The sequence below is a fragment of the Euleptes europaea genome, chromosome 8, assembly GCF_029931775.1.
Source record: "Euleptes europaea isolate rEulEur1 chromosome 8, rEulEur1.hap1, whole genome shotgun sequence".
Classification (NCBI taxonomy): Eukaryota; Metazoa; Chordata; class Lepidosauria; order Squamata; family Sphaerodactylidae; genus Euleptes; species Euleptes europaea.
Window position 1 is genome coordinate 64,324,140 of NC_079319.1, and position 27,042 is coordinate 64,351,181.

General features: G+C 43.6%; 1 protein-coding gene across 4 annotated transcripts in view; it reads right to left on the bottom strand.

Annotated features, from left to right (window-relative positions):
- NETO1 (neuropilin and tolloid like 1) overlaps positions 1-27,042 on the bottom strand; it is a 148,368-nt gene that overhangs the window by 98,282 nt on the left and 23,044 nt on the right. For all 4 annotated transcript variants that reach the window (XR_008933481.1, XM_056854218.1, XM_056854217.1 and 1 more), the window contains one exon: positions 23,075-23,323. Coding sequence is in view for 3 of the 4 variants with exons in the window: in XM_056854218.1 (XP_056710196.1) it covers positions 23,075-23,323 (249 nt within the window). In the remaining variant the exon portion in view is untranslated. The remainder of the gene's footprint in view (positions 1-23,074; positions 23,324-27,042) is intronic.

A 27,042-nucleotide genomic window follows, 5' to 3' on the forward strand; every position in this document is an offset into this window, starting at 1 on the left:
ACTCTCCCGCCCATGGTATGAAAGAGAATATACACACAACATGCAAAGGATCTGATAATCTCTCTATGCAAAGAAAAATTGCTGTTTCAGAATGTGAGAAGTCACAGATGACCTTATTGTATTTAAAAGCACTTCCTCTGGTTTGTGTGTATGTTGTTGTTGTTGTTGTTGTTGTTGTTTGCCATGGGGGAAAGAAGCAACATGTTTAAATCCACCAGTTCACATACGATAAGGAAAGTCTGTTTATGAACAAAACCAGATGGGAAGCCAACCTGTTTCACCCACCCTAGCGGGGTAATTTATCATCATGGTCATGAAATCGGTACCAAATAAATTACCAATTTGCTAAAACACAGAACAAACACAGAAGGACAAATGTTATCTTTGAATGTACTGTTCTGAAGATAATATCAATAAATTATCTGGTATCTCTAATAATTTCTGGTACAATATACCAACTTAATCATTGATACATAGCTCAAGTTTTTAAAGCCTAACCACCATTTTAAGTATATCATTTCTCCCCAGGCTCTGATACTGGAAGAATTCAGCCAGCTGGGAGAAAATGCAGAAAGAAATGGCGCACCACTTGATAAGGGGAAAGGCTTTGGGTTCCCTTGTCTACATATTCTGTACAAACACAGATTCACCTCTCAGGCCAACTTCAGTGTTCTGAGGACGACGGGGGGGGAATCATTCACATTCCAGTTCACCCCCCCCCCCCGCATGTCCATGCTGTGAGAAGTTTAATTCCTCTAAAATTGGAAGGTTGAAAATTGAAAGGGACATCCCTTGGGAGAGTACAGTGCCTGGATATTGCATCCCAGTTGGGGGTGGGTTATACCTAGGCTTGCCAGGTCCCTCTTCGCCACCGGTGGGAGGTTTTGGGGATGGAGCCTGAGGAGGGCAGGGTTTAGGGAGCGGAGGGACTTTAATGCTAAAGAGTCCAGTTGCCAAAGCGGCCATTTTCTCCAGGTGAACTGATCTCCATTGGCTGGAGATCAGTTGTAATAGCAGGAGATCTCCAGCTAGTACCTGGAGGTTGGCAACCCTAGTTACACCAGGCACTGTAGCTCCCACTGAACTTATGAAAACCACTACTGAAACTTTTCATACCTCTAATGTTCCATTACACATCTGGGATATCAGGTAAAGTAAACCAGCAGTTGCTAGGACACACGTGGTGTGAGCTCACCATAAAAGACATCAGTTAAACATTTAAGAAAGCTTTGATCAGACTGTGCAACACTAGAGCTAGAAGAAACCTGATGATCTCTGCAGTATATTCTGCTTTGCTTCTACACATTATTGGCTAGCCATGCCATGGAGCATTCCATCAGTTGTTTCTTTTCAAATTACTACTGTTTTTCAAATGACTGTAAAAAGGTGGTGGTGTCCTCATGTTGGTGTAGGGTTGCCAGGTCCGACCTGGCCTCCAGTGGAAGCCTCATGCATGTGACGATGAGACTCAGGTTTACCCCGGAAGTGCCACCTGCACGTGTGGGGCGCTCTAGCAATTCCCATCTGAAAACTCTATGGAACCATAGAGTTTTGGGGGTGATTGCTAGAGCCTCACTGACCCTTCCAAGGTAACTGCCCCGCTCCCTGTTGGCCTACCTCCGTCTGCCAGCCAGCAGAGGGTTGGCGGGCCATCCGGTGAGTTGGCAGGCAGTTGCCTGCCCTCAGAGAGCAATTGGAAACCCTATGTTGGTGTGATGATGACATCACATCTGGTTTGGCCCTGAGGCCCACTAACCCACAGGAACAACATTTCACTGGGCTCAGTAGGCTGCAGCAGAAGAGGTGAATCACTGCTGAACTCTCCTATGAAAAGGTTACTTAATTTTCCTTAATGGTGTGTTCGGATACAGGACATTAGCTGGCAATTGTTACCATGACCCTGCAAAATAGATCAGTATTGTTATCTCCAGGGTATAAACAGCAGTCTGAAACTGAGAAGCTGTGGCTTGCCTAACGTGAGGCTACCAGTTAGTTCAAAGCAGTGGTGAAAGTGGATCTGGGGACATTCTGATTTTATTTCTTTTCACCTTTCCAAATGTTCACTAAACTCTTCTATTGTTTATTCTATTGCCTCCCCACAAGATGCCAGTGAGTGTGTGTGTGTGTGTTGTCCTGTCAAGTCACTTCTGAGTCATGGTGACCATATGAATCAGTGCCCTCCAAAATGTCCTGTTGTTAACAGCCTTGCTGCCAAACTCCAGGTACTAGCTGGAAATCTCCCTCTATTACAACTGATCTCCAGCCAATAGAGATCAGTTCACCTGGATAAAATGGCTGCTTTGGCAATTGGACTCCATGCCATTGAAGTCCCTCCTCTCCCCAAACCTCACCCTCCTCAGGTTCCACACCCAAAACCTCCCACCAGTGTCAAAGAGGGACCGGGCAACCCTATTTATAGAGTCATAGACTCATAGAGCTGGAAAGGACCACCAGGTCATCTAGTCCAACCCCCTGCACAATGTTGGAAATTCACAACAACCTCCCCCCCCACTTCCCCAGTGACCCCTACTCCATGCTCAGAAGATGGCCAAGATGCCCTCCCTCTCATGATCTGCCTAAGGTCATAGAATCAGCATTGCTTACAGATGGCCATCTAGCCTCTGCTTAAAAACCTCCAGGGAAGGAGAGCTTACCACCTCCCGAGGAAGCCTGTTCCACTGAGGAACCGCTTTAACTGTTAGGAAATTCTTCCTAATATCTAGCTGGAAACTCTTTTGATTTAATTTCAATCCACCTCATACTGGGTCTTCCTCTTTTCCTCCTGCCTTCAACTTTTCCTAGAATAATTGTCTTTTTCCAGTGACTCCTGTCTTCCCATAATGTGACCAAAGTATGATAGCCTCCATTTTAGCTTCTACGGACAATTCAGGCTTGACTTGTTCTAGAACTCATTTATTTTTCTTTTTGGCTGTCCACGGTATCTGTAAAACTCTCCTCCAATACCACATTTCAAAAGAATCTACTTTCTTCCTGTCAGCTTTCTTCATTGTTCAACTTTCACATCCATTCACAGCAATAGGGATTGAATACTATGTCATGAATTAGTTTGATCTTGGTTGCCAGTGTCACATTTGCCGGTGAGTACAACCACAAAAGAAAGACCCAAGCATATTTGTAGGGAAGTTTCCTTCAGACTTCAATAGTGAAGTTACACCAGAAGAATTATAAAGGACACAAAGGGGCAACAGCTAGCTTGTAGATTACATTTCGTTCCATCCATGATTAGAGATGGGAAGGCCTGGAAAAAACCCGGACAAATTGGGGGGAAAACAGGTTTTTCCCCGTTGTTGTTTTTTTTTTCCAAAGGCCGTTTTTTCCGCGGAAAAACGGCTTTGAAAAAAAAACGGGGGGGGGGAGGAAAAAAACGGAAAAAACTGTTCCCCCCCCCCATTTTTCCGGGTTTTTTCCAGGCCTTCCCATCTCTAGCCATGATTTTTTCCAGCTCTCCAACCTGGATGGAAATGGTTGTGTTCTCAGCCTGGCAGGCACTCCTTCTAGAACAGCAGAACTTTGGTTCATCTTCTCATTTCACAGCCAAAAGGATCAGCTTTGTCTACACCCAAAATACTGTTCAACAGACTAACAGTACAAAACTTGATGAATGTGCTACTATGTCCAAGCTGACCAATTTGCTTCACACAAAAAAACACAACTCAATAGAAGAGTACAAATCGAAATGGCAACCATTCTTTGGCAGATACACTTAAAGTAATGATGTTGCACACAGAGGGTCTAAACTAATGTAAATAAACATGAACGTAACTGTAGAAAATTTAATATTGTTTCTGTTTAATAGGTATATTGTTTAGGATGTATAGAATTTAGTGCAGTTTCTATTAGAGGATGTTAGTAAAAATAATTTTCTCGGCAAACTTTGATAAAGTATAGAAGAGTAAGACATACCAACTAGTTAACGTCTGCTGAACATTGGGGCGATGATATGTAGAAGGCTCACGCCGGGAAGAGACACAAAATGATATGTAAAAATTCCTTTACCCTAACCTTTCCCTCCCCACCCCCTGTATCCTATATAAAAATAAAACTTTTTTTTTAAAAAAGAGAGACTAACAGTACAATCCTAAGGAGACTTACTCGAGTCTAAGACCATTGAAATGAATGGACTTAGACTGGAGGAACTCTCCATAGGATTGCACTGTTAGACATCCTTTCTGAGCCAGCCTTGAAAACCTCCCAGTATGCAACAAAATAGATGTCTCAGAGCCCTTTGTTAACATTTTCTTCCAGGCTGAAAAAGCTGGGCATCACATGCTGATTTGGGAAAACATTTCTGTTTATTGAGACTTATGGTATTAAGTGGAGAATACTCAAAACATTAGATGCAAATCTTCTCAAGGGAAATCACTGGGCACAGGAAACCAGATGTAAAAAAAAAAAAATCCTCTGCTCTCAGTTGTGGTTTCTGAAATGTTCTGTGTTACAAAAGCAAAAACAGATATTTTTCTCTAACAGAAGGCCCACAGAGTAATAGTTAAGAGAACTAACCAGAGCACGACAATTGTGTTAAACAAATCACGTCTCAATTAGGACGACAGAAACATATCAATAATTGAAATAGATTCCCCAGAACAAATGTAAAATGGAAACACAAGTAAGTTTATATCCCTCGAATCCTTAATCCCTCAGTCCTAAACAAATGTCAGATTTAGAAATGCAAATGGAAACAAAAAAACACAGACATTTCCATTGTGGCAAATGTACTGCAGCTAGTCTAATTGCATGGGAGAATAAAAGGGCTAGGTGCAAACAGGCACAATGGGGTATGTGATCACAATACTCAGGGATATTGGCAATTTTAATTACAATTTCCAAACAGTCATACTGAACATGGACTGACCCAAACAGGACACCGGGTCTTATTCCAAGACACTGAAATACTGGACAATTCTACCAACTATTTTGTCAAATTGCATAGAGAAGCCATTGAAATTCATAAACATCAGCACAACTTTAACAGAAGAGAGTTTAAGAATGAATAAGGCTTGGCTTCCTGTCCTGAAAACCTCCAGACTAACAAAGACTACAGTCCACAATAGCCATGCAGATTAGCTTTGGATTTCACATGTTAACAGATCACTTCAGGATACAATGGTTCCATATTAACATATCACACCCTCATTAGCACATTATCTTGATACTTACAGGACAATGATTAGCACATTACCTTTGATACTTTTTGCAGGACAATGATTCAGCTCAAACCCAACCCCTTTCTGACTATATATTACTCTTCCTACACACTTGACACTGAGAGACGCTGTCCTTCAGTGTTACTCCTCTGAAGATGCCTGCCACAGCTGCTGGCGAAACGTCAGGAAAGAAAATACCAAGACCACGGTCACACAGCCCGGATAACCTACAAGAACCAGTCATACTAGTCTTACTACCAAGAACAGGTACACTTTTCCTTCTAATTTACTAAATTGTTCAGCTTTTTGATTCGACCAGTGTCAACGTTTCTTGAAGATTTGCATGTCTCTCTGTTTCCACAATTAGCACTATTAGACTCAAGAAAGTACTTGAAGAAGAATTGGTTTTTATATGCCAACTTTCTCTGCCACTTAAGGGAGAATCAAACTGGCTTACAATCACCTTCCCCTCCCCACAACAGACACCCTGTGAGGTAGGTGAGGCTGAGAGAGAATGACTTGCCCAAGGTCACCCAGCTGGCTTCATGTGTAGGAGTGGGGAAACAAATCCAGTTCACCAGATTAGCCTCCACCGCTCATGTGGAGGAGTGGGGAATCAAACCCGGTTCTCCAAATCAGACTCCACCACTCCAAACCATGGTTTTTAACCTCTACACCACACTTGGCATTCTTGTTATAGCTAAGGGACAAGTAATATCCAAATGGATTCTCTGCAGTCATGTGAACAGTATTGTCCCAGGTATATTCAGTATTCCACACCACTGGGATGTCTGGGTTTGCTAGATAACCTCACAATGCAACATGTTTTGGTTTGTCAACTCCAGCTGGAGAAATTCCTGGAGATTTGTGGACATTGCCTGTACCACAGAGTTTACCCTCTGAAGTTTCCATTTTCTCCAGTGGAAATCCCCATGCCCCACCAGGAGGTTGCAACCAAAAACAGGGACTATATATTTTGCCAGTTTTCCTATGAAAGTATACTGATGTTTATAGATGAAATGTTTTGCTAGAACTCTATGAAAATGTGATGTTATTCTGTGCTGGTAGTTTCTTGCCATATTCTCAGTGTATTCATGTTCCTGCCATGTTGCCTACACTCTTCATCATGCAATCTTTTGGTGGTGCCCTCGCCCTTGAGTGGCTCTCCTCTCCTCTCCTATGGCTAGGGCCTTCTCTGTGTTGGCCCCATCCTGATGGAATGCTTTATCAGAGGTCCCTGCAGGACCTCTTTAGCTTCTGCAGTGCTTCTAAGACACAGCTCTTCCAACAGGGTTTTAATTAGTCAGTGTGTATGTCTTGTGATTCTTGTATTGTTTCCACTGGATCATTTTCTGCTGGGTTGTTGGATGCAGCCACGTTCAATAGGACATTTATAAACTGTGTTATATATTCATTGTTATTATTGCTTTTGAGACTGTTTATTGAATTGCATTTTACTCAGCTGTAAACTACCATGAGCCTTGGGGGAGTGTGTGTGTGATAAGTGCCATCAAGTCGCTTCCGACTCATGGCGACCCTATGAATGAAAGTCCTCTAAAATGTCCTATCTTTGACAGCCTTGCTCAGATCTTGCAAATTGAGGGCTGTGGCTTCCTTTATTGAGTCAGTCCATCTCTTGTTGGGTCTTCTACTTTTCCTGCTGCCCTCATCTTTTCCTATCATGACGGTCTTTTCCAGTGACTCTTGTCGTCTCATGATGGGACCAAAATACAACAGCCTCAGTTTAGTCATTTTAGCTTCTAGGGTCAGTTCAGGCTTGATTTGATCTATAACCCGCTGATTTGTTTTTTTGGCAGTCCACGGTATCCGTAACGCTCTCCTCCAACACCACATTTCAAAGGAATCTATTTTCTTCCTATCAGCTTTCTTCACTGTCCAGCTTTCACACCCATACATAGTAATAGGAAATACAATGGGGGAGTGGTGGGGTATAAACTCAATAAATAAACAGTTGGTGTGCTATTTGGTATTATATCTGGTATTGACAGATGACACACTAGCTACCAAACAATCAGCATTAAAAAAGTGCAAAGCTAATGACTGACATGAGGATGTTTAACATTCAGAGTCATCTTGACAATAGTGTGAATGCCTAAAGATGTCACAACTTTAAGTTGACTTTTGTTTCCGTGGCAATTCAGATCTCCCAGCAGAATTGCCTTGTAGCAGTAAGGAACATTTTCAAGTGAGTCTGAAACAGTTCTGTTTAGTATCTCAATTATTATATCCAGTAAGCAATGTCAGATGAGGTATGTCTTTTGAATTCATTCTAGGAGGCAAAATAATTGCACAATTTTCTCTACAGTAACTTGCACTATGCCCTAAACCCATTTTCTTGAAGTGGTCCTATTAATCCCAGTAGAATTTGGTTACGGTTAACTATGCATAGGATTATAAACCAAATGCAGGATTGTCAAAATGTAGGACTAAATCCAAATATCTAGAAGCAGAGCGCTGTTCATGGAATGGACCTTTCCTGCCTTGCCCTTGGCACTTCCCTCTCCAGAATATACAACAGGCTGCTCCTGAGGAGACCCTCAGATACACCATGGGATGCAGCACAGAGGGCCGCAATTTGATGGGAAAACCACAGAAATCACTGATCACTCCTTGGGTAAGGAGAAAGGTCATGTGAGAGACCTTGCCTATAAACACTAGCATTACCAGGAGTCACATTTACTACAATTGGTATAATGTATGTTTGTCTTAGAAAAGCTGACTGCAAAAAAAAGGAAATGAAAGGAATTGTCCCTACTGATTATTATACTAATTCTTAATAAGAGGCAGCATTGTGTAGTGGTTAAAAGTGCTGGTTTGGAGCAGTGGACTCTAATCCGGAGAACCGGGTTTGATTCCCCACTCCTCCACATGAGTGGTGGATGCTAAACTGGGGAACCAGGTTGGTTTCCCCACTCCTACACATGAAGCCAGCTGGGCGACCTTGGGCTAATCACAGCTCTCTTAGAGCTCTCTCAGCCTCACCTACCTCACAGGGAGTCTGTTGTGGAGAGAGGAAGAGAAGGTGATTGTAAGCCAGTTTGATTCTCCCTTGAGTGGTAGAGAAAATCGGCATATAAAAACCAACTCTTCTTCTTGTATTAATACTTTAGATTCTGGTTGGGCATGGGGTAGAACTCTCTGAAGCCAAGACAGTAGCAGCTTCAAAAGGGGTACTGCTGGAGACATTGCTGCCAGCACCTCTCACCATCTGGAACACTGAGAGCTCAGTGGCAAACACGTTTGGCAGGCAAACAACCACGACTACTCATGAATGTAGCCTTGGAACGCCTCATCTCATAGCCATCCAACTTAATGCTTATTTTGTATGTGGCTAATTATTTCTGCTTTTTCTACATTTAAATAGAGCATGATAAGGCAGCCGCAAAAGGTGGTGGTGGGGTTAATATGCACACAGGGGGGTTAATGTGTGTATGGAAACTAACCCAGTGAACAGTTACATGGCTTGTGAGCAACCCAAACTTCTCACAAAACAATCAGCTCCCAGCTCGCAATAGATGAGCAGGATGAAAACCCAATGGATAGGTTTTTGAGCATCCCTACCCAAGAGGAGCTTCTCACCCATCGTGAACAAAGAGCGGATTGTCAGGGGATAGTCTGAGTTGCCTACAAACATCTTGAGCTTATTTGTTGGTTGTGAAGACAGCAGAACCATTTTGTTCATGACATCAGTTTATTCTCCATTTTGTATGCTTAAGTTTTGCTTTTGCTGTTCCCAGAGGCCTAGCAGCATTCTTGGCTAACCAGCAACACCTGCAGCTTGTTACCCCCAGCAGGTGGCATCTTCAAGGACAGCAGTGCATACCAGCTTAAGTGGGAGATCTAGCTCATCTGTGGGGAGATGGGAGGGGGGATGAGAGCCAGCGTGGTGTAGTGGTTAAGAGTGTTGGTTTGGAGCGATGGACTCTGATCTGGGGAACCGGGTTTGATTCCTCGCTCCTCCCCATGAGCGGCAGGGGCTAATCTGGTGAACTGGATTTGTTTCCCCACTCCTACACATGAAGCCAGCAGGGTGACCTTGGACTAGTCACAGCTTTCTTAGAGCTTTCTCAGCCCCACCTACCTGACAGGGTGTCTGTTGTGGGGAGGGGAAGGGAAGGTGATTGTAAGCCGGTTTAAGTCTTCCTTAAGTGGTAAAGAAATCTGGCATACAAAAACCAACTCTTCTTCTTCTTTCTTCCTGGGAACACTATCCCAGTCTAAACCAGTTTGAACCATCCAGAGACTTCTCCCTGGTAACTACTTTGGGAGTCATGGGTCATCTGACCTAAGTTCAATTGGCCATAAATCAAGCTAAGCCTCATGGTGGACATCTATCTACACTTTCCTCTATTCTTTTGCTATTCCTCACCTCAGCACCTCCTGTTACGCTTTTACCTCTGCAATGCTTCAGCTCCAGCAAGTCGTATTGCGGCCTGAACGAGTATAAGTGATTTTAGCAATACCAGCAGCTATGTAGCAGTTCGTAAGTATTCAAGTCAGCTAAGATTTTATTATTTTCAAGCCAGTGTGCCTTAAGACTGTGTAACTTGTATTTTAATCTAATTTGAACTTCTCTTAATAAAGCCTTTTTAGCTTTTTAAAAGGCTGTGTTGAGTTTACTGACCTGGACTTGGCTACTCTACAAATGTGGGCTGGAGCTCAGCCGTGACCCTGGGTTACATTCCATGCACACAAAGTGTACGCGAATCCTCCAATGTGTCTCCACAGCCTTACTGTGTCCCGACAACTGTTTAAATGAACAGTGAACAAAAACAGTCAGTCATGTACTAATAAATGCTGTAGAAGAAAAAAGAGGGGAATAGAACCCAACCTGGAAAACAGAAGTTGGATACCCAAAGTTGGGTGGGATGGAAAATATATATTATATATATAAATAAAAATAATGAAACTATATAATTTATTAGAAGCGCTAAATAAGTATATGTTTGAATAGGTTGATACTTGCACACAATTTATGCGGGAGACATATACAGCCCAGCATAAAAACGTAAGACAATACCACCAGATGTTGGTGTATTTGGTAACATTTACAACCTATTACATGCCTGGTCAGTTGTATATAGCCTGTGCACGTAAAATATATTTGTAATGTGTGTGCATGTTTTTATATGATTTAAATAGACCACTGAGGAAGGCCATATAGTCTGAAATGCATTTGGTTTGTGGTGACAGACATCAGCCTTAAGAAATGCCATTGTGCTATTTTAACGGTTTTTAAATAATTTTAATTCTTATATTGCGCTTCTAATAAATTATATAGTTTCATTATAAATTATATATATTCATCCCACCCAACCTTGGGTACCCAACTAATAAATGCTATGTCATTTAAAAAGATATGGCTGTTACTCTATCCATTGTTTATTATTTAACGGCAGCTTTGAAGACACACCGAATGTTATAATCAAGTGACGCCTAAATACGCTTTTGCGTACAGGTGCCCCTTTTGCACTGGAACTGGAACATTAAAAAAAATGTTTTACCATTTGGTGTTTCTATCTAATCTGATGAATGTTAACACTTCCAAAACAAACGCCCAAACAATACAAACATCTTTGATCTCAAAGACTGATACACAACCCAAAATACCTGCCTAAAATAAACACTGTACAAAACATGTTGGAAAAATGCAGCAGGCAGTGGGGTGGAATGCCCAGGGACTTCAAGTGTGGGAAATAATCAAGTTGCAACAGAAAGACATGCACAAGTTTATACATTAAATATACCTGTTCTTGGACAGTATGACCTGAGACAGCTAGGACTGCTCACAATGACTCTAGAACTACAGTGAAATCCATGTCCTGTTGGCAACCCTGTGAAACAATTATAGATTCTACACCAATACAGCAGATAGAGGTCTGCTGTGCAAATAGGGTTGCCAGGGGGTTGGACTAGATGACCCTGGTGGTCCATTCTAAGTCTATGATTCTATGACTCTATAAATAGGGCTACTAGGTCCCTCTTCTCTACTGGCAGGAGTTTTTGGGGTGGAACCTGAGGAGGGCGGGATTTGGGGAGGGACTTCAATGCCATAGAGTCCAATTGCCAATGCGGCTATTTTCTCCAGGGCAACTCATCTCTGTTGGCTGGAGATCAGTTGTAATAGTGGGAGATCGCCAGCTAGTACATGGAGGTTGGCAACCCTATGCACAAATGATTGCCTGTTGCTTTGGTAGTAGCATAGTGATGCTCCTTCATGAAACATCCTACATCCCTTGACATTAGGCCAGGCTAATGTTTTTCCTTGTAATAAATGCAGAGGGAGGAGCCTGGCCTAGTAAATATTTGTCAGCCGTTGCCTTACTACATCACATCCCATATACCATGGGAGATACAGCTTCCTGAAGCTACATGGACAAATAGAAATAATGCTTTGACCCTTTGAAAATAGAAATAGAATTATAGAGTTGGAGGTACCAGTAGGGTCAGCTAGTCCAACCCCCTACACAATGCAGGAGATTCACAACTAACTCCCCCCCAAACCCCCAGTGACCTCTACTCCATGCCCAGAAGATGGGGTGGGGGGAAATCCTCCAGGATCCCTGGCCAATCTGGCCTGGAGGAAAATTGCTTCCTGACCCCAAAGTGGTGATCAAGCATTATGTTCAAGGGTCATCTTCGGGATATCATCCCTCAGACTAAGGCAGATGCAACAACAGTTAGCTGATATTTCAGGCTAAGTATTGGTAATAAAGACTTAAGTAATGTTTCAGCATTACCTTTATTACTCAGACAAACTTGGCCATGAACTAGAGATGAGCCGAACATGCCACTTCGAAGTATATTGGCTGAATGTGTGGGTGGATTTGTTCCCAATCTCCCAAATTAGTGTTACTAGCCTCCAGGTGGGGGCTTGAGTTCTTCCAGAATTATGACTGATCTCCAGGCTACAGAATCAGTTCCCCTGGAGAAAATGGCAGCTTTGGAGGATGGACTGTATGGCATCACATCCCTGCTGACCTCCCTCTCCGAACTTTGCCTTTCACAGGCTTCACTCCCAAATCTCCATAAATGTCCCAGCTCTGACATGGCAACCTTAAGTCAGAGTCCAAAATGAAGAAATATGGATCAGTGAATGAACAGAAATATTGTTGACATTACTACATCTCTCCACTAGGGATGCCACCCTCCTAGGGTTGCCAGGTCCCTCTTCGCCACCGGTGGGAGGTTTTTGGGGCAGAGCCTGAGGAGGGTGGGGTTTGGGGAGGGGAGGGACTTCAATGCCATAGAGTCCAATTGCCAAAGCGGCCATTTTCTCCAGGTAAACTGAACTCTATTGGCTGGAGATCAGTTGCAATAGCAGGAGATCTCTAGCTAGTACCTGGAGGTTTGCAACCCTATGTGCAGATACGGTAATTATCTCCAGCAGTCTATGGTTTCTCTCTTCCTTTAGTTCTACTCAGCTTCACAGTTTTGTCTGCACAGCCAGATCTTGCAATAGGGCAGCCCTGTTAGTGAGTGGCAGTATTTAAAAAGAAAAGAAAAAACTTTAGTTGTCTTGTCCTTAATTTCTTTAACTTTTCCCTACTACTTTCTCCCCCTTGTTTTGCTCTCTTCCTTTCATTATACACCATTCCTCTATCCCCACTTCTACCCGCCCGCCCCCCTAATTTTTTAGTCTTGGCCTCAACTCCTTTTCATCCATCCTGGTTGGCAACTTCGAACATATTGAAAAAGAAGTATAGTAGGAAACTTTTGTTAATATAATGAACGAAGAGGAGAGTTAATATTTCCCCATAATTTTTCAAAGCTGTAAAGGATGCCCCCTTTACATGCATGAAAATAGAATGTTAATCTGCCTTAGTGGCAAAAAATGAGGAACAGAACTTAGAACTTCGCTCAGCTTCCATTGCAAATAGCATGGGGGGCATCTGGCAATAAGCTGGGCCAGGATACTCCAATTCCTTTCATTTTGGGTCCTGGAATTCCCACAATCACCCTGGAGTTGGTAGCCAATTTTGCAATTTCTAGTTTTATTTTCTGATGATTTATGTTTCCCACAAATGGACAGCAAATTGACATAAGGATTCTTTTATTATTGAAGATGCATGGTAACCACTAGCCAAGTGATTTGTTTTAGTAGGATATTTGGTTTGGATCAGGGTCGCATGGGGGAGGGAGATGGCATCTTTGCCTGGGGGGCCATGGTGGCTGTCAGCAGCCCCAGATCAGACTAACAGCCCAGTACAGTCATATTTGTTCCAATCTCACAATATTAAAATGTTCACTCTTTATTGGTTGCACCAACATTCTAAAACTGAGTTTTGAGCTAAGATGCACATGTATGAAAACACAGACATCATTTCTGTAAGCGGTATGGTTGCCAACTACCAGGTAATAGCTGGCGATTTCCTGCTATTATAACTGATCTCCAGCTGATAGAGATCAGTTCACCTGGAGAAAATGGCTGCTTTGGCCATTGCACGCTATGGCATTAAAGTCCCTCCCCTCCTCAAACCCTGCCCTCTTCAGGCTCCACCCCAAAATCCTCCCGCCAGTTGTGAAAAGGGACCTGGCAACCCTAGTAAGCAGCAGAGTTTGGGAATCTTAAGCGCAAAAGCAATAGAATTTCTCAATCGCCCTGCAACATCTTTGGAAGCGTTCCCATTTATGTATGCTACACGTCTTTCTATCCTCCGGCTGCTCCTGTGTTGCAATCCATCTACATATTTTTTCCATCTGAAGACAGACAATACCGTTGACTATGCGAAGCACTGCTGACTGACATTTACATCAATGGAGCCAAATACAAACACAGATGGTTTCCACCACCTGATGAAATTGAACATAATAATGTGCCATCTGAGTCCACGGCGCGGCCGATTCCAAGAGGGAGAAACCAAGATAAAAAAGAAATCTGATTATTCCAGATGAATACGAGTGATCAGCTTAGAGCTCAGCCTCTCTGTCTGGATCGCTCTGTCTGCTGCACAACAAAATTGACTCACTGCAGAAAATGACTCTGAGCAACAGATGCCCTCCAACCATCTGTCTGTGCAGACAAGAGAAAACCGAATTCCATGCCATTAGGGAGAAACTTGTTGAAACAAGACTTTTCTAAGTGCCCTTGCCAATGGGCCACTTTCCCAGACCAGAGGTCATTTTAAGACATAATCCAACACGTTTTCTTCTAGTGTTGACATGAAGGGAATTGCAGACTGCAAAGGATAACGCCAGCGTTAGAAACAAACTCGCACTGTGCAATTGTCTGATATTCAGCTCAAACACAGTCCAAAAATGTAACCTTAATCTTCTTGGCCATAAATCAAAAGGAAAAATAATCATCAGTTTTGTCAATGAATAAATGGCACGGACACACCTTCACAAACTCACCAGACCTAAATGCCAGTTCTCCGTGTCATACCCTGCCTCCCCTCCAAATTACAAACAACATAAAAAGGCAGGGGGAAGTTGCCCAAATTAGTTAACACTAGGGTTACCAGCTCTGCGTTGAGAAATAACTGGAGATTGGGGGGGTGGAGCCTGAGGAGGTGGGGTTTGGAGAGGGGAGGGACCTCAATGCCATTGAGTCCAATTGCCAAAGTGGCCATTTTCTCCAGAGGTACTGATCCCTGTCGCCATTGTAACACATGAAACCACATGCCTCTTTCTGTTCCACTCCAACCTGGGTTCCATTGGCATGGCTATACTAGGAAGCCTGGCTACTTAAATCACACCAACATTGCTGTGCAGATCCCCACAATGCATCCTAAGAAATATGGCTGCATCCTCAAAAACAATTTAAATCCCCTGCTCTTGTTGCTTGTCGGGTGACATTCTTCACACCGAGGTTCTTCACTTCCTTATCCAATTCATTGCAGAGAAAGAAAGGACTTGGTCCAACCCAGCTTCAAGGGGATATGGTTTCTCCTTTGCACCTACTGGCTTGGTACCTGGGGATGTCAAGCACCTGTACCACATCATCTATGGAATCCAGCAACTAATTTGCTGCAGTGTTTTCCATGTGGTGAGACAAGAGCTAGGAATGCACCCTCAACCATGGTATTCACAGGATGAAACAAGTTGCTCCTGCCTTGTGCAGGCTTTGGTATCTCCCACTGACTACTGCAGACATGCTCATTAAGGTTCCTTAGCCATTACTGGTGTTAACTAGCTTAGCAATACGAGGGTGATTGCCAATTACGGCTATTGTGAATGGTCTCTGTTCTTTTCTTGATTACATTTGAATGTTATGCAATTGCATTTCAACCTGTAATCCCTGCATTTCATGGCCCATTGATCTGCCGTTTGATTTCTTTTTCATACCTCACTAGGGTTGCCAGTTCAGGTTGGGAAATACCTGGAGATTTTTGGGGCAGAGCCTGAGGAGGAGGGGGGATTGGGAAGGTGAGGGACTTCAATGGGGTATAATGCCATAGAAAAAACCTTCCAAAGCAGCCATTTTCTCCAGGTGAACTGATCTCTATTGGCTGGAGATCAGTTGTAATAGCAAAAGATCTCCAACTGGAACCTGGAGGTTGGCAACCCTATACATCATATATAAACTGTCTGCCTACATTGCATATGATGAAGTGGGCTCTAATCCCCAAACGTTTGTGCTAGAATGAAAATTTGCATGTTTTTGGCCTGTCTTTCCAAAATGTTTTCCCCAATAACATAATGGGAACTAGGGTTGCCAGGTCACTCTTTGCCACCGGCAGGAGGTTTTCTTGGTGGAGCCTGAGAAGGGTGGGGTTTGAGGAGGGGAGGGGCTTCAATGCCATAGAGTCCAGTTGCCAAAGCGGCCACTTTCTCCAGGTGAACTGATTTCTATTGGCCGGAGATCAGTTGTAATAGCAGGAGATCTCCAGCTAGTACCGCTCGGGAAGGGTTTTGAATTTCGTTAAACAATGACTGCTGTTTGCTTGAGTATTCCAGGGGCAGCTGTGTTTCCTTCATTCCATGAGGGAGACAGAGGTAAACAAAGGTGTCCACGGAAATAATTTGAGGGGGGAAGCTATCTTAATTGTAACTGCAGAGTTTGCAATTGACTGCTTGCAGTCTTTATAGCATTGGCAACCTGCCTCACCCATTGTACACAATTACACAATGCTGAAGAGAAGAGGCAATAAACCTTTTCCATGCGATCGCCCAAAGACAATGTCTAAAACACAGCTCACCAATACTATGTGAAACATGGCATACTTCCCAAAATGGGACAGTGTCATGTGTTTAGTGAAAAGTATCCCCATCTGATAATTGCTTTTGAGCTATAGATCCCTGTATACAATTGTTTCAGTGGTTCAGGTTGTAGAGTACTAGTATGTGTCTCAGTATTTTCAGTTGGGACATTCTCATGCTCTGCTTGACCTGCCAGCTTTTCCTGCTTTTGTTCAGTGATGTCTGGATTTGTGCAAGAATCCTAAAAAAACACATTTAAACATTGCAGTGCAGCTCCTTAACGGTTAATTGATCTCTGAGCAGGTGCCAACCTAATGCAACTTTTCTTTTTTGCTCCCATGTTTGCGACAACAGTAGAAATACCCAGTGCAAGGAAGACATCCTGCTAGGGTTGCCGGGCCCCCCTGACTATTGGCGGGGGATAAGGTTGCCAGGTCCCCACTTACCTTCGGCGGGAGGTTTGTGTTGTGTGTGCGAGCATGCGCCGATGCAGCACTTCCAGTTGGAAACCGGAAGTGCGCCTGGCGCGCAGGCTGCAGCGGGTGGCCTGCTCACCCCAGAGAGAGCGAACGAAGGTTCCCGGCTGCGGTGTGGGTGGGCAGCGGGCAACCCGCTCGCCCCAGGGAGGTAGAGGAGAGGAGAGGCTTCCCGGCTGGTGCGTGGGTGTGCGCATGCCCGATTGCCCGCCGACCCTCAGCTGGTCGGCGGGCAGAGGGGCACTTTACCAGGGGTTTGCCCACCACCAGCGGGCACCTGGCAACCCTAGCGGGGGATGGAGGACAGGGTTGCCAGATCCAGGTTGGGAAACTTCTAGAGATTTGGGGGTGGAGCCTGGGGAGGACAGGACCTCAGTGGGGTACAATGCCATAGAGCCACCCTCCAAAGCATCCATTTTCTCCAGAGGAACTGATCTCTGTAGTCTGGAGATGAGCTGCAATTCCAGGAGCTCCTCAGGTCCCACCTGGAGACAGGCATCCCTGCATCCTTCCATAACAGGAAGCCTTACACTTCTTTCTTTCACCTCCTCTGTCTTTCATATCTTCTTCCAATTTCTCCCGGTTTTGGCTGGACACTTTTCTACCCAGACCACAGAGAGCTCAACATTGTACACAGAGAGATTTATAAGGTGCCCACATCTTGTTAAAGTAGGGTTGCCAGCCTCTAGGTACTATAGTTGGCTCTGCAAACTGTGATATATTGTAATAAAACATCAAACAATCATTTAAACAATGTAACAGAACACAGGGAAACAACAGTGAAAAAGTGACTGACGATGACAATGTTGTATACAAAAATGGGCCAAAACAAGCAACAAGTACAAGACAAGTGAAGATGGCGCAAGCAAACAAATGAGGTTTTTTTATATGGAAAACAGAACCTTTATTGGCATTTACAGTAACAAAACAAACAGGTAAAGCAGCTAAACAAATGAGTTAGCAGCCCTGTTTGGGAGCAGAGAAATTTGAAGCTGTAAGCTACATTGCATATTCAAAGGCTGAAGAAGTCACCTTTGGTGACGAAAGCGCTGCTGTAAATCAGGAAAGGCGTTTTCTCCGAGTTGCCTGACAGCGCAAGCACCCAGCCAAGAGCCAAGCTGACTTTATTGGACATTGTTCCTTATCATGAGCATTTTAAAATTATTGTGACTCTTCGCTGTTGCGTTTGTTTGCTTGCGCCATCTTCACTTGTACTTGTTGCTTGTTTTGGCCCATTTTTGTATACAACATTGTCATCGTCAGTCACTTTTTCACTGTTTCCCTGTGTTCTGTTACATTGTTTAAAGGATTGTTTGATGTTTTATTACAATATATCACAGTTTGCAGAGCCAACTACTGTTTATTTTTGCAGCTTAACTGTACAGTTTGAGTGAGTAGTTCATACCACAGCCTCTAGGTACTAGCAGAAGATCTCCTGCTGTTACAACTGATCTCCAGCCGATAGAGATCAGTTCACCTGCTTTGGCAATTGGACTCTATGGCACTGAAGTCCCTCCCCTCCCCAAACCCTGCCCTACTCAGGATCCATCCAAAAAACCTCCCACCTGTGGTAAAAAGGGACCTGGCAACCCTATGTTAAAGTTGCACAAGCGGCATCATTAGAACAGAACAAGCAGCATTCATCTGAGCTGCCTGCTGGCCCAGGAAGATGTCCTCAGGAACAGGGCAGGTCTGGCAGCCAGACCCAGCCATTCTCTTGTTAGGGCTGATCTACCAAGGGAGGCCATTTTCCCAGAAACTGTGGATAAATTCTCACCCCTTGGCTCCAAGCCCTACTGGAGCTGTTCGCTCCGGTGAGAGCAAAGATTGTGGCTGAGGAGCATCGTTGTGATGTTGTATTTCTGGTACAACCAGAACTGATGTTTGTTTATTTATCTATTTATTACTTTAAATTTCTATCCCGTCCTCCCCAGCCAAAGAAGGGCTCAGGGTGGGTGCCTACATTAAAACCATTTTACAACAAGCCATAATAAATATACATTAAAACCAGTAAATTTCAACCACAAATAAACCATAAAAAAAAACAATTAGTGAGTAGTAGTGGCTGATAAGCATTGCAGTCAGCCATTCCCCTCATAGATCATAAATGAACAGGGGGGTAGGGAGGCTAGTGCCCTGACCTGGATAGCCCAGGCTAGCATGATCTCATCAGATCTCAGAAGCTAAGCACGGTCAGCCCTGGTTAGTATTTGGATGGGAGACCACCAAGGAATACCAGGGTTGCTGTGCAGAGGAAGGCACTGGCAAACCACCTGGTAGTCTCTTGCCATGAAAACCCCAAAAAAGGGGTCGCCATAAGTCGGCTGTGACTTGATGGCACTTTATACACACACACACACACAGGGAAGCTAGTACAGATGACACCCATAGCGGCCCTCAGTGATAAGCCTGATGGAATATCACCACCTCAAAGGCCCTGATGTTACTGGGAAGGGATGTTACTGGGAACTCTTTAAGGTCCTGCAGGGCCCTGATGTTACGGGGAAGGGAGTTCCACCAGGCTGAGAAAGCTCTGGCTCTCATCGAAGACAGCCGCACACTCCTAGGGCCAAGGAGCACCAGCATGTTGCAATATCACACAGTGTTGCTCTACCTTCCCACCAGGGTTGCCATTCCAGGTTGGGAAATATCTGGAGATTTTGGGGGTGGAGTCAGAGGAGGGTGAGGTTTGGGGAGGGGAGGGACTTCAATGCCATAGAGTCCAATTGCCAAACCAACCATTTTCCCCAGGGGAACTGATCTCTGTTGCCTGGAGATCAGTTGTAATAGTGGGAGATCTCCAGCCACCACCTGGAGGTTGGCAACTCTACCCCCCATTTTTCTCCTGTTGGAGCAAAGACACTGCCCAGCAACCCCAGCTTTACCAACTCAGGGATCGCTCTAGACCGCTTGCTGACTAGTTGGAAATTAGGGTTGCCAACTTCCAGGTACTAATGAAATAAATACTTATGCTGAACAAAACACTGGTTTAAGATAACAACAGCACAGGGGCTCAATATCTAACACTTATTTTACTGAAATAGTAATTGCATCTCCAAACATAACTACATGGAAAATAATACAAATTAATACAAATCACCAATAATAGAATGTCTTCACAAATCAGACAACAAAGTAAGTAGAAAAATGTAACGTTCTCCCCTTTTGTTTTCCAGAAGACTAACGCCAGGTTACTTCACCAATAAGGCATAGTTCCACGAAGAATTCCATGTGTATATGCAATAGTCCAGTATTCAACAAAAACAAAATGACACTTCCAGATCAGTGCATGTTTCTCAATAAACTTGCTTCATCAGTTGTTCTTCTGTATTATTTCATGCGTATTGCATAGAAAATTTGTAGTAAAGAGTACAAAGACCTCATCCAATGACTAGCGGACCCTCAGGGTGCTTCTATCTTTCAGAAAATGTTAAAAAGTCTGACAATCTGAGGCAGTGTCCTAGTGCCATCCCTGCTGAATTGTGTGGAGATTGGATGAATTCATAAAAACGGGTCTTGGATATTCTTAACAGGCTATGTTCACAGTGGGTAGCCGTGATAGTCTGTCTGCAGTAGTAGAAAAGGGCAAGAGTCCAGTAGCACCTTAAAGACTAACAAAAATATTTTCTATGTTCAGAATCACTAAATAACAGTAGCCAATCAGAATCATGATCTCAACTTAACATGAGATAGTCACCCCTTTAACTCCTATGCAGTCATAGCCAAGGGTAGAACCAGTGCCGGATTTACGTATAAGCTAAACAAGTTATAGCTTAGGGTCCCACTCTCTTGGGGCCCCCCAAAAAATTTAAAGGGAAAAAAACTGGATGTACATTTCCAAAAAATAAGATAAAAAACAAATAAAATAAAACCTACATACAGCAACAGTGTTTTGTGTTGTGTAGGCTCCTATGATGTAAGTAATGGGCCCCGCCTGCTAGCCTGCTCCCTAAAATATCACTGGTTTGCTCATTTCTATATATAAATTACCATATAGCATATATTCAACACAAAAAAAACAGCGACAATTTGTTGTTGACAAAGGACAGCTGGACATATAAAGGGCCCACTACCTTCAATAGCTTAGGGCCTCATCAAACCTAATGGATAACATCTCTCTCTAATTTTTATTCCTATATTATCCGAGGAGCTCAGTGCAGCATACAGAGGTCTCCCTTCCTCTATCCCCCGTGAAGAAGAGGTCTCCCTTCCTCTATGACCCCGTGAAGAAGATTACACTCAGATAAACTGGGCTGTATTCTGAGCATCTGTTCCATTAGCCTTCTTCCATCCCAAGGTTACTACACCTAACATGAGATACTCTTTCACCTACCAGAAGAGCCTCTTGCATCAGGGGAAGGCTCCCTAGGTTGGAGGAAAGTAGTACCACCACTGGGAGATCCACGTTCCTCAAATGAGCTTTCAGTTTGGGCAAATGAGGATTCGAACCCCGGTTCCCCACTCCAAGTCCAACATTCACCGCACTAGTACTCAAGGATCTCTGAGTACAGAACTTACATACAGTAGATATTAGTCGAGATGAAAGAACACGAATCACATGACTAAAAGTGTTTTATTGTCCCACGGATACTTCATGGGAAACAATTGCCAGGGAATTGACAAGAGGGCATAAATTATCTCAGCAACACTTCTCAAATCAAATGATCATAGAGGTTAGTTTTTCTTCCATACATCCCACAAACTGACTGAACTCCATCAAAGCATTTGGTGGCTGCTGCACTGCCGTTTGACTGCAGCCACAAATTAACATGCAGCCACAAATTAACATGCACAAAGACATGCTTTTTTCCTCCTAAAATTGTAATCAGATGGGAAACATTTCATTACAAAAGTGGCCGTAGATCCCCATTTTACCTTAAACCAGACAATTTGACAAATTATTTAATTAGACCGCTGCAATTAAGATTAAGGAAACCTTTTATGGAAAAGCTTAATTGAATGCATGCTAGTCACTAGATCTCAGAATCTTTTACAAAACAGCTATCATTTTGTTCTGACAGAGAGAAGAAGGGGAAAAACTGTTTCTTTCTGTGGATTCTGCCCTTTACAAAGGATAGTGTTCAAAAGCAAGAGAGATGGCTAAGGAAAAATCAAAAACATTTTATTGATAGTATATAAGAGTTAGTATATATATATCACTTAAAAAATCATAATGTCTTTCCACTTTTCCTTTATCAGATGTACCAATGCACTTACTAACTCTTATATACTATACAGTATATGTACTAACTCTTATACTAACATCAATAAAATGTTTTTGATTTTTGATAAGAGATCAACTCCATGAAACAATTAGGTGAATTCCAATGACCCACTGATAGGGTTGCCAGCTCTGGATTGGGAAAAACCTGGAGATTTTGGGGCAGAGCCTCAGGAGAGCAGGATTTGGAGAGGAAAGGGACTTCAATGCCATAGAGTCCAATTGCCAAAACGACCATTTTCTCCAGGGGAACTGATCTCTGCCGCCTGGAGATCAGTTGTAATAGTGAAAGATCTCCAGCCACCACCTGGAGGCTGACAACCCTACCCACTGATGATAACCCACTCACTAGGGTTGCCAACCTCCAGGTACTGACTGGAGATCTCCTGCTATTACAACTGATCTCCAGCCGATAGAGATCAGTTAATCTGGAGAAAATGGCTGCTTTGGCAATTGGACTGTATGGCATTGAAGCCCCTCCCCTCCCCAAATGCCACCCTCCTCAGGCTCTGCCCCAAAAACCTTCTGCTGGTGGCGAAGAAGGACCTGGCAATCCTACCACTCATATAGTGGCTAAGCTTATCATATACAACTTTATTCACACTGACAGGTGCTACTTGCAGACAATGAATATGCTATTATAGAGAGAATCAACATGTGATAGAAGCTGCAAACACCTGGGCTATTCTGTGATAATAATGTTCACTGCATGGAAAATAAGGCTACATTATCCAACCCATTCATCACTACCCAAGGCAAATGATTACAGTGTTTTAAAAACCATTAGAAGCCACCCTCTGAAGCAATAAACACAGATGGTAGATGGAGAAATGTGCTATAGAAAACAGCACATATTAAATTTTGTGAGAAAGGACTGATGCATTCTTAAAATAAAATAAAAATAAAGAAATCAAGCTCACATCTTACTATTTCTATGGGCTCCCTCTCTTTTAAGTTGCAGAGTATACACTTAAAACATTTTTCCCATGTCAGTATTATATAATGTCACCAAATCCAAACTCCAAGTTAGAACAGCTCATACTCACCAGGCGTGAAATTGTAACGTGCAGAAAATCCCAGAGATTCCAGTTCACCATCAGCAAAAAATTTAATCCACAGGAATCTGCCACTGGATTTTATTTTCGGTGGATTTTGCTCTCCACAGAAACGACCAATGATTGGGGAAAAGCCAAAGGGTCCATCCCGCACTTCAATGTGATCGAATTTACACTCCCAAGAAGGTTCTATCGAATATTTTTCATCAAAATGTAACTCAATACATTGTCTCGGGGCAGCTGGAGATTAAAATAAGACCATTAGTCAGTTTTCAGCTCTCAATTTATTTCCTTTCAAATGCAGTGCTCATTCCCCCAATTATCCTATACAACATTTTGGATTTTCTAGAAGCGGTTGTCTCAGCAGTAGTCAAAAGACATTTCACATTATTTATTTTCCTACCTATTGCTTTTCCGAGGAAAAAGTCTTTTGGTTTCTAATATCCGATATCTTATTTTAGGGTAGATAGTTGTAACTAGGGTTGCCAGGTCCCTCTTCACTACTGGAGGAAGGTTTTTTTTTTTGGGGGGGGAGCCTGAAGAGGGCGGGGTTTGAGGAGGGGAAGGACTTCAATGTTATAAAGTCCAATAGCCAAAGCAGCCATTTTCACCAGGTGAACTGATCTCTATCGGCTGGAGATCAGTAGTAATAGCAGGAGATCTCCAGCTAGTACCTGGAGGTTGGCAACCCTAATTATAACAACTGAGTCTCTAGAAGCTAGTCTATAGCTAGGAGACAACAAACTTACAGTGCATTCCTGAGAGGAATGTCTGTGCCAGGCTTAGGAGGCAACGTGACTGCGCTGCATCCAAAGAAGGTTTTGGCCCCACCAAAACCATCTTCCCGGCGCCAAAAATCTCCCCTGGAGAGAATGGCAGCTTTGGCAATTGGATTCTATGGCATTAAAGTCCCTCCCCAAACCCCACTCTCCTCAGGCTCCGCCCCAAAAACCTCCTGCCGATGGTGAAGAGGGACCTAGCTACCCTACTTCTGACTGGCAATTGGCAATATGATTGACTGTACAGATCTCTTTTTTTTCTTTCTTTAAAGAAAGAAAACTTATTTAAAGAACAAGGGAAAAAATGTAAAATCCAGAAACAAACAAAATAAAGAAACAAGTTATACATAAAGACAAAAATATAACAATAGTGGTGATGGATGTACACATAAGTTTCTATAAGAGGATTCCAAATCTCTAACAGTTAAGTCCACATGCAATTGTCACCTATATGTCATGCATTCAAATACTGATAGAGTTCTAAGGTCCTCAATCCATTGATTTACCAGAGGTGAGCATTTATCTTTCCAGTGTTGTAATATGAGTCTTTTAGCTATAATAAGGAAACGAAGGGACCATGTTAATGGACCATCAGTTAGCCTCCAAGAGACAGGCAGATAGTTTAAAATTGGCTGTGTACATCTAAAATCATTGCTTTGACAGCAACTGCCACCATGACACAAGGATCTTCACTGTGTGACTGAAAGCAAGCTGTGTGTATCTAAGAACATATTTTAAAACAATATTTTCATTTTAAAAGGCATTCTGTTAAGTAGAGCTTCAGCCTGAAATGCTGAAGAGTTACTATTAGAATTATGCAGAACCTCACTCCTTGACATTTTGTGGTTAGCTCTGCCTCCTGTGGCAGCCATTTGGGGTTGTGCTCACCACTCTGTGTCAGAATTTCAAAGGTGCCCACAGGATCAAAAAGGTGGGGTGACGTCACATCCCGACTACAGAATTCAAATGACTTGATGTATTCATGAATTGCCCTGACCTGGATGGCCCAGGCTAGCCTGATCTTGTCAGATCTCAGAAGCTAAGCAGGGTTAGCCCTGGTTAGTGTTTGGATTAGGGCTGTTGAAAAAAAAATTCGGTAAAATTCGGATTTGGCAAAATTCGGCCCGTTTTGATTCGGGCCATGCCGAAGTCCGAACTCACCCTCTTCGGATCCCCGAAATTTGGGCGAGATCCAGAGTTCGGGGGATAATTCACCCCCCATGTGCCTTCAGGGGGCTTCCCCGAAGGCATGCGGGGGGCACTTTAAACAGATCTGCGCCTCCCAGCTGGGAGGCGCAGATCTGTTTAAAGAACCCCCTGAAGGCGTGCGGGGGGGGGGCGTGGAACAGATCTGTGCCTCCCGGCCGGGAGACACAGATCTGTTTAAAGGGTCCCCCTGCGCGTTCAGGGGAGCCCCAGCCGGGAGGCACAGATCTGTTTAAAGCCCCCCCCCGCGCCTTCATGGAAGCCCCGTGAAGGCGCGGGGGGACCCTGAATCTGCCGAATTTATTTGCTGAACCCCTGAAGTCGACGAATATGGCTCCCCCATTTCCCGCCTTTTTTGAGTTCGGTTCATCCCGAACCGAAAAACAGCCGAATCGGGGGAAATTCGGCTGTTTTTTAGTTCGAGACAAACCGAATCAACAGCCCTAGTTTGGATGGGAGACCACCAAGGAACACCAGGGTTGCTGTGCAGAGGAAGGCACTGGCAAACCACTTCTGTTAGTCTCTTGCCATGAAAACCCCAAAAAGGGGTCGCCATAAGTCGGCTGTGACTTGAAGGTACTTTACATACACACATTCATGAATTAAAAGCTGGCTCAGCTCTATGTTTTGTCTCTACTTTGCATGTGTGATGGATGCACAGCCTGCCTTAAAAAAAATCAAGCACCATATGAACATTCATGCATTTATCTGTTCATCAGTTGGTTTCTGAATGTAAAAAGGAAACGTTTTTTCCCGAAGTACAAAGTACAGCTCCAAAGACTGGGTGGATCGAGTACCAACCCCATGGGCACCATCCACAATTACTTTTGTGGCAACTGTGCAGATTCCCCCACCTGCCCAACAACAAATTCAAATGGAAAGGAACTGTATGTGGTTGAGCGACTTCTGGCCTTGAACCAGTATCTACACATGACGTTTGTCAGTTATTTAATTCTTCCTTGAAGCCTAGAATAAAAGCTCACTATGCATCACAAGAAGGGTTGCCAGGTTCCCCCTGGCCACTGATGGGGAATGGGGGGTATGGTTGCCAGATCCAGGCAAAGAAGAAAAGTTGGTTTTTATATGCCAACTTTCTCTACCACTTAAGAAAGAATTAAACCAGCCTAGAATCACCTTCCCTTCCCCTCCCCACAACAGACACCCTGTGAGGTGGGCGGGACTGAGAGAGCTGTGACTAGCCCAAAGTCACCCAGCTGGCTTCATGTGTAGGAGTGGGGAACCAAATCCAGTTCACCAGATTAGCCTCCGCCGCTCATGTGGAGGAGTGAGGAATCAAACCCAGTTCTCCAGAGTCCACTACTCCAAACCACTGATCTTAACCACTACACCAGGTGGGGAAACTCCTGGAGATTTGGGAATCGGGCCTGGGGAGAACAGGGACCTCATTGGAGTACAATGTTACAGAGTTCACCCTCCAAAGCATCCATTTTTCTCCAGGGGCACTGATCTCTGTAGTCTGGAGATAAACTGTAAATCTGGAGAAATCCCCAGATCCCACCTGGAGGCTGGCATCCCTAATCATGATACCCAAATGTTTACAAACTCCAGTGGATGATAATGAAGCATATTGCACATGTGTTGGTAACACTGCTGCGGAACTAACTGTGCTCATTAAATAATTTTTTTTTTACTTTAACACCTGTAGCTGTTCAGACTCCAATTGCTTACTAGATTAACAGTGCAATCCTATGCAGAATTATTCCAGAAACGGGAGGGTTTTAGACTGGAGTAACTGCACAGTACTGCACAGTTGATTTCTTATATTCTACATCTCCCCATGTTGGAATGTTTACAATATTTGTTTATATTCTTTACAAAATTTATATCCCACCTCTCTGCTCTTTAGAACGATGAACCCATTAAACTATGCGACCATTCACTTCACATTCCATCTTTTGGATTAACAAAATAGATTGAGCTGCAGCAAAGCATTCTGCTATGGTTCAAAGGATT